Source organism: Semicossyphus pulcher, unplaced genomic scaffold (assembly GCF_022749685.1).
Source record: "Semicossyphus pulcher isolate SPU_LCO1_2020_fin unplaced genomic scaffold, fSemPul1.0.p SCAF_20, whole genome shotgun sequence".
Classification (NCBI taxonomy): Eukaryota; Metazoa; Chordata; class Actinopteri; order Labriformes; family Labridae; genus Semicossyphus; species Semicossyphus pulcher.
This window is the reverse complement of record NW_027211694.1, coordinates 20491508-20500203: the sequence shown is the minus strand read 5'-3', so window position 1 is coordinate 20500203 and position 8696 is coordinate 20491508. Positions and strand designations below refer to the sequence as shown.

The window sequence follows — 8696 nt, the reverse complement described above, 5'->3', positions numbered from 1 at the left end:
TCTTTTTTTTTCCAATATAAGAAGCAAAACCATCATCAGTGTTAAGTAGATTCTTTACACGTGCATTTAGAATTGTTTTTTTGACCGGTTATCTGACAAGAATAAGATGTATTTTTTGGATTAGATAAAAGTCTGGGACCCATTAAAACATCAGTACAACAAATGTTTCTTTTTCCTTTCTCAATTAGAAAGGGTTTACATTACATGTGCAATAGTATAAGACAGAGAGAGAACATGAGGATTGAGCCTACACACTTGTATTTTACACATCAAGCTCTGTGTGAACTAAATAGACCGCAAGAAAAATTTAAATATAGCCTAATGTTGCAGCCAAAAGGGTTTCAGGGTTTGCTCTCCTCTCAGGGTCAGCTCAGCTAACAACAACAAAGCATGTGTTTCCCAAATATACATGTATATATCGGGAAAAAAGACATTTAATTTCATTTAGCCGTTTAACTGGTAGTATTAACCGGTTAAAATTCTTAACGGTCAGTTAACGATTAACTGGTTAAAGTGCTCATCAGTGGTGTTAAGTCATTCTACTTTCAGAAAAAAAACTAAGAGGTTGATATTGCATAATAATGCGTTTTTATTGTATTTGGTATTACATGTGTTTTGCTGCATTAGTGGTCACTGGCATGATTATGTGACCTTCTGTGTGATATGGCCTGCCCTTCGTCTGTGTTTTTGACAGCTCCTCTCCTCCTCCTCCTCCGTTTGTTTCCCCCCTTACACAGCCTCTTGTTTCCCACAATGCTCAGCGAACATCACCACCAAGATGGCCGACGCTATGGAGGAATATGAGAAAGAAGCTGGCTGCGTCCCTATTCTCCATCCCGAGGTATGTTGCTTGGACTTAACCCCTTCGCACGGACTCATGAGCATACATAAAACATATTACACCAGGCTGTGTGTGGATTGCTGTGTGAATTACCCTTGCCTTTTTGGAAACTGCGATGCCCCCTGCAAAACCACCGGTGGGGGGTGGCAGGTAGCTAACGGTGCTAAAGGTGCTAACGCTAGCCCCCTCCTCCTGCTGCATAGCAAGCAAACGCTGGGCAGATGTTCGTGTTAATGTTAAGCTAGTTGGTTCTTTCCGTGCTAGTGACGCCGTGTAGCTAGTAAATAAGTTTGCAGGCTGTGTGTTTGTGTGTGTATATGTAACAGAAGAAGTAACGTTAATCCTTACAGTCATACGGCGTTAGCTTTGTAGCTAAACTGGCAGTGCTGACTGTTGTAATGTTAGCTGCGATGATGTATATTGGGGTCAAGTGTACATGGGTTTATTACGCTATGGAGTCCAGCCAGTGGTCATAATCCGTTAATGTAAACGGCAACCAATGTAAAATTATCCACTATTCATCCTGTAAACCATATTCGTTTGTGTATGATATTTAACTGTCACCATCAGCTAGCTAACATTATCATAACGTTCCACCTGAATGAGATTGTCACTGACACTATGCTACATTCGTCATGTAGCATTGGTCGTTTATGTCATTTAGCTAATATCCTTGGACAATTTGTATTTATGTTTGGATCTAAATAATTTTGAACCAGCGTTAACAAATTAGTCGTTTGAATGGACAGTAGGAGACAATGTATAGATTATATTTATGCAATATTGGCTCAGAAATAACGTCAGAAAAAGACTATTTTCAACAATGTTAGCTAACCATACAAGCTAACGTTGCAGGAACGTATTTATTTAACTTTCCTCTCTTTACCTAGTTAGATTGAGGTTATAAAATACATTATAGTTACTACAGTCACATGAAATTAAATGAAGATGGAGTTTATATTAGAGATGCACATTATTATCGGCATGTTATCGGTATATACAGATTATGGCTTGAAAATTACATATAGGCATCTGCAGATATGCCATTTTCCTGCCAATTAAGTCTCAGGGAGAGCCATCATCCAAGCCTGTATAAGTTGTATGAACATTATAGTTTTATTTGAAAGAAAATGTTACATGCAAACAAATATGACATTTTATAGTTTAAGTACTATTCTTATATTGCCCAGTGAATGTGTACATTTTAAAAGCACTGTATTATGTTATTTCTGCATCTGCCAGTGGGCCGCTACAATAAGAGTAGGCATGATATCAATTCCACTCCGGGGGAGACTTGATGTTCTCTGCATGGAGGTGGGGAAAAATAATGTGTTGAATACATCGGTATCAAAATAATCAAAAAGGGTTGGAAAATATCGGCATATTGGATATCGGCAAAAAATCCAATATCGTGCATCCCTAGTTAATTAGTCCTTAACATAAACTATAGACTGTCTTGTATTTTAGCCTCTATCTTTATTCTGTATAGTGCTCTATTTCACTTTAAAGCTTGTATGCACAACTAAATTCCTTGGTTCTGTGCAGTAGTAAGTTTTGCATATTGAAAACAGCCTGTTTATTGGTTGTTATCTTTGCCTGTTAGATAATCTAATCATCTGGAAGAGCCTGCTTGACACACGGTAGTTCGCCACAGGGATAGCTATCTTTCTTTTCTTTTAACAACCCAGTTTTGCTTGTTGGTTTGTTTTGTAGCCAGCAAGTCAGTTGAGCTTATTTACCTTCAGGCTTGCTCAGGAACTGTTAGCCTAATCCTGTCAGTGCAGTTCAAATTATCCATATCTTTAAATGTCCAGTCAGCCTACAAGATGCAAACAGATGAGTTAATGAATGAAGGAAAAATAGGTTAAAAAGTATATGGTGATTTATAGACGGGTACCATTGTTTTCCTCACTGATACCAATAACCGAAAAATGAAACCTGAGCTTGTGTGTCGGCTAATGCTGGGTACGAATCCCATTGCAGTAAAAAACTATAAATATAATTTTTAACAGCTGCAACTAACTTCTAACTCTATTTGGCAACATTTACTGAAATTATAGCCTTGCTTACTGTACACAATGTTGTTTTACAGGCGAGATTTTCCAGTGTAAATACTACCAAATTGCTGTCACTTGCTAACTCTGACTGACTTTGATTTTTGGTCAATTAAGGTGAAATTTTTAAAGGCTCATAAATGATGGTGTCAGATGAGTGAATAGACTGGTGTACTCCCTGATACAGATCCTACATTTGTAGCAGGATCTGAGTCATTTCCAGTACTGATACTGTTATCAAACAGCTAGTGAACCAATAACTACAATGAAAGGACAGAATGTAATAGTTAACAGATCACACCTTGTTGATCTTCAGTGTTAATGTTGCTACATCTTGAGCGGTCACATTGATTTGCTCCCATTGTGGTATTGGCCTCAGATTCATACCCGGCCCCATAATGGGAAAATGTGGTCTAATTAACTGTAACAGCTGCATTTGTGCAGGCAATTATTGTATGTTAAGCTCTTGGTTAAGCCTGTTTTGTTTAAGTTTGCACAAAGGAGGAAAAACCAGACAATGGAAGTCAGTTTGTAATTTTATCTTTCATGTCTTTATTCAGCAAGTCTGTGTAACTATACGTTAGGCCTCGGTTCTTTTAGAGCTATGGGCGCCTTTACTACCATGGATGCTGTAGTGCAATTTGATACCATTCTGTAACCATAACAGCTTGGTTATACAAACATAAGCTGATCCAGAGTGGTCAACATATGTCCTCTAACACTCCTCCCAACTAAGTCTGAGTGGAGGTTAAACTTTGCGTGGCGCTGTGCACCAATGTTTCAGCAAAGAATGCAATTTTTTTAGCTTCATATGCTCATGCCACATTGCAAGGATAACATGCCTAAAAATGTATAATAAGAAAAAGTGATATTTGATTTGTTATTGACACACATTTAACCTACAATCCGACTTGTCCGACAATAACGAGAGGCAAAGAGAGACATGTTGAAATAGTGGGATGTGTTGAGGGAACTGAAAATGTATTTGTGTAGTTTGTGGTTTGACAGTTGGGTTTATGGATTCATAGTTGAGGACTGTAAAAGCACTCTCATGACTGATGAACCCCTGTCATGTGAACATCTTCTGGAAAGAAAAGACCCATTTAAGTCATTGAAGATAACAGCTTTTCTTAAATAGATAAAAGCAGCTTTGAAGAGTCTTAATTGATCTGTATGCACTAGGTAATTGGTCTTTGTGTGCTATTCCTTTTGCACAAATAGTCTGCTACAGTTTTGCATTTAAACAGCCTTGTCATTCAGTTTACAATCAGGTGTAAACTGGTCTATCTTTCCTCTTTGTCACTCAAGAAAGATGATTAACAAGAAGGAGGGAGGGTTCCTCCTATTCAATGGATATCTAATAAACATGTATTGTTTGCTCCCGTGACACAATGAATTGTTTGTGATATCTTCTTTCTTTTGTTTGTTGTCTGGATGTCACTTCATGATGTGACAGGGAAGCCTGAGAGACCACAGACCAACTTATCTTGGTCGTCTTGTCAGTCTAGTTTCAGAGTTTGAGGTTAAGCCAGCGCTTGAGTTTGCATACAGAAATATACAGGGCGCCTGTTGATACTCCATTATCAGAACTTGAATTGTGCGTCAGAATCATTGATATGCCTTTATATTGACTTAATGTACAAAACCACAACTGCGTTTTTCTGAAGATTGTTTTTCTCCAATCCTGCATGAATTTAGACGTGCAAGAGCCTCCAGCTCCTTAAACTTATTGCACAGAAGCTTTCTCAATATGACCTTTTGGCTTCAGATCTACCCGTCAAATTGAAAGAATATATCTAAAGGCAGTTTTATGATAACTTTGGTGTATTTTCCTCTTTCTATACAGGCTTGGCTGAAACTTGCCCCTCTTTTCAGCAGGGTGCTGCTTGGAATCTGGGTCATCGTGTTGTTGGCTGTGGCTGAATGTATGAGGCACCTGATTTAGAGCATCAGAAGTTTAGTTGCATCCTCAGAAAGGCTGTGCCTTTTTTTTTTTCTAATTGAACTAGTTCAACATGTCTTAGCAAACATTTACTCTCCTTGGAAATCTAAGCAATAAATGTCCTGTTTCCAAACTAATTTGAAAATGCAAATGAGTGTTCTGTCTTAAAAGGCACATAAAGATAGGGGCGTTCTCAGCCACTTGATTTGATAGTTGTAGAACACGTGCATGCTGTTCCTTGAGCATATTATTTCCCTCATGAAAATGGTGTTTCCCACCCGCTTCCTCCTGATCCATGGATATAAACTGTGCCTTGAATATTGAATTAATCCCTCGAAATGCCTCTCATTTCAGATCACATCTGATTGTGAGCTATGGCTACAGCCAGCGAGAGGAAGAACACAATAACAATCCAATCAAAGCAAAGATGTTATTGCAGATGCAGTAACAAATATATATCGCTATATATTTTTAAATTTCTGTTGTTTACTAAGGCCGTCCCCTAAAAGTCGAAACATCAGTTAACTCTCATTTTGTCTCTTTTGTTTATTAGCTGCCAAGTGCACAGTATGTACACAGAGAAATGCATGATCAATAAAATATCAAGCTGTACAAAAGAAGTCTGAAAATGGCCCTTTAGTGTTCAGTATCTGACACTGCAAACTTAGCTCTCGCTTACTTGTTTCCTCACTTAGTTTCTTCGGTGTTAGTTGTTCATAAGGTTTTTACCAGAAGCCAAATCATCCCAAAAATTCTCCTCATCTCAACAACAAATGAACCCAGAAATTAAAACCATTTTAAAAACTGGAGTGGTGTTGGTTTTCCATGTCGTGACTCCCAGAACCCACGGTTGCTGATTTGAGTGGGTCCCTGGGAAATTGAATGGGTCCCCAATAAAACGTTTGGTTCCTGAGAAATTGTAAACTCATGTTTGATGTTAGTATGGTATGATGTGGGAAGTATATTTTTTACAGCCACCCGAGTTTGTTTTGTTTACTTTATTACAGTGTGTCACTGACATGGTGAAACATCATCGACATGAGTGAGACTAACATGAACGGCGACCACAACGAAGTTCATATCCTTAATTGTTTAAAGGAAATCCGTGGCACGTTGTGAGACTGTGTGCGATCTCGTCTGCGCCAGCAGTGCTCTGACAGCCCGGGTTCTTTTGCTCGAGTTTCACTTTGAATCTAGTTCATAATGTATCGTTGTAGAAAGAAAAGGTGCGTGACGGAGTTTACTGCGACCTTTTAAATTTTAATGTGTCAGAGATGCAGGGTGCGTACCTAGCAACATCACTGACACTGAATAAAGCAGTTTCGTGTTAACAATCTGCCTAACTGCTTTTCAGCAGTGCTGGGAGCCGAGCTCCCACTAACCTCAGCTCACAAGTGAACGAAATCCTTCCTCCAGTTAAATAAAAACAACAGCGAGATGAATTACAACAATAAGAAAGTCGTCTACCGGTTATGTTTTAATGCCAGGTAAAACATGAGACTGATATAAAAGTCAGAACTGGGGAATAAAGGAACAAATAATCATATTGATATTGCACAGCCAAATTTAGATTTGCTTAAAAAAACATCTGAGACCTAATGTTTCCCTTATTACTATCTCATTTATTATCTCAAACAATGTTTTGGTCACTTTTTTTATTTGGTTGCTGCCAGTTTATACTACTACTGTTCATTCATGTACATGAATAAACATGCTTTTTCGAAAATGCTGCTGCCTAGCATTTTTAGCTCAAGGCATGTGACCTCCGGCCCCCCACAGAGTAGGTACCATCTGTCCCACTGACCAGCTCCATTGACAAAAGCCAAGCCTGCTGCCCCACTGAACAGATGATGTTCCAACCTAAAATCAATGGTTAGCATGAAATGGAGAGTATGTTAAACTGACACTTTCTACACTGCCTGCCTGCTTGTGTTGTATGCATCACACCAAAGGAGCAACATAATTAAGTCCAGAAAAAAATGCACAGGCTGCAATTATCACTACAGTAACAAATGCCATCATCAGCTTCTTTTGTTGGCAGGAGGGAGAGAAGAGAGGGAGAGGGGCTGCAGAGTCTGGCAAGGGGTCAAAGGTTATCTCCAGAGATGGGGAAAGTGATTTAACATCTGGTGTCTGAGGGTTCAGAGCCAGGCCCTCTTCCCCCGGTGTCCTTTGACTGACAGGGAAGCAGTTTCCTGTCTCTGCGAGCACTTTCCCAAAAATTCAATATCCAGATGAAGGAAGAGGCTCTGAGTTCCTGGACTTCTGTTTGTCAGTCTGTCGAAGAACAAACTCAGCACAGTCACTATCACATTGGAGTGAATCTCATCTGCCTCGTCTTTTCTCTGGCAGATAGAATCCAGTCTGAATAGCACACAGGGTAGTTGAAACTGATCATATGGAGATTTGAAAATGAAACTTGGCAGTGGGAAGTACAAATGCCTGCTGGCAACACTGACACTTTAAAAATACAGGAATAAAAATATGAGCCGTTCACGTTCGTATCCCCTCTAACACATCCTCCTCCTCAGTCTGATTTACTCTCTAAAATAAAATCCCTCCTCCAATAGTGTTAGCTTCTCCCCTTGTATTACCGTGGTAGTATCACAGAACATGAAACCTACTAATAAGGATTAGTAATGCGGCTAAAGACACCAGAAAATGTAAAGAGGATGATATGGGTGTGAGTGTTTGTTTTTGACTGTGAAATGTTGATTCACATTTAATGTGTCTAAACTTGACATGAATATCGGTTGTCTTCCAGTGCAGCCGTTTACCTTTAAATCTATAAGGAAACCATGTTTCAGTTGTCAATGATTAGTTGCAAGTTATTTGACCCATTAGTACTCAGATGTAACAACATGTGAAGTAGATGTTTAACCATGTTATTACATACAAGAGAGAGCTGAAGATTATTTCTAACAAGTCAACCTAGGTTGACCACAGGTGTGCCTTTGCTAGGCATGGAGAGCAAGGGGAAATGTGCCGAGCGCTGCTTGGACGGAGATGGGCGGAGCATCGCATCACACCGGAGAGGGGGCGGAGAGTAGCACGGTTTTGTGTTCCCATCAATGCCAGTCGAAGCCGAGGCGCTAATCACCCAGGTCTACTGCAGAGGGATTTGACCTGAGTCTGAATGCCGATTGTAACCTTTCCCATTAAGCAAAACAGCCGGGTGTTAGCGGGTTTTTTGACCAGTGGGGAGGCGGCTTATGTGTCAGTCCTTTGATTGACTGGCAATCAGTCCAGGCGTAACCTCGCCTCTCGCCCAATGACAGCTGCAATAGGCTCCAGCCCCACTGGAACCCTGAACAGGATAAGCGGTATAGATGGATAATGTAGCAACTGTTTTTAACATGAGTGGTCTCCTGGTCATACTCGACTTACCAGCAGTTTGTATTGAACATAATAGCCTAATAAATAAGAACTTCATGGGGTTTTAACAACAGAGACTGTGACACAGGTCTTACTAGTGATGACAGGAATGATCCTCCTAGAGTGTCCCAGTAAGCTGTCAAATAGGATTCAGCATCACCTTGCTCCTCGCTCTGCTGGGACATGAGAAGGCCTATTTGTCTGTTTTTCCATTGGAAAACTCTGCAGCCATACTGAGAAGTTGGGTTTTTTCACATTTAAAAAAAGCAAATACATGATTTTTTAAAAATTCTTTAAGAAATTAAAGAAGTTTGTAATCATGTTGGATGCATTTTTTGTTTAAATCTATATAGATAACAGATAAAGGCCTGTAGTTACATTTACAGAAAATAATCACAATTTGAATTGACCACTGCAACATTAGTCAGAGAAAATGTCAATTAGATAATACCTTAAAATAGTTCAGCAGCCATAGTGAGTCATT

The 8696-nt window shown here is 39.5% G+C and overlaps 1 protein-coding gene across 1 annotated transcript in view; it reads left to right on the top strand.

The window, feature by feature from the left end:
- The first annotated feature begins 778 nt into the window (after window positions 1-778).
- The window catches only part of zdhhc17 (zinc finger DHHC-type palmitoyltransferase 17), a 37513-nt gene continuing 29595 nt past the window's right edge, over window positions 779-8696 (top strand). Inside the window, exon 1 of the mRNA XM_069670893.1 lies at window positions 779-841. Coding sequence (XP_069526994.1) covers window positions 779-841 — 63 coding nt within the window. The remainder of the gene's footprint in view (window positions 842-8696) is intronic.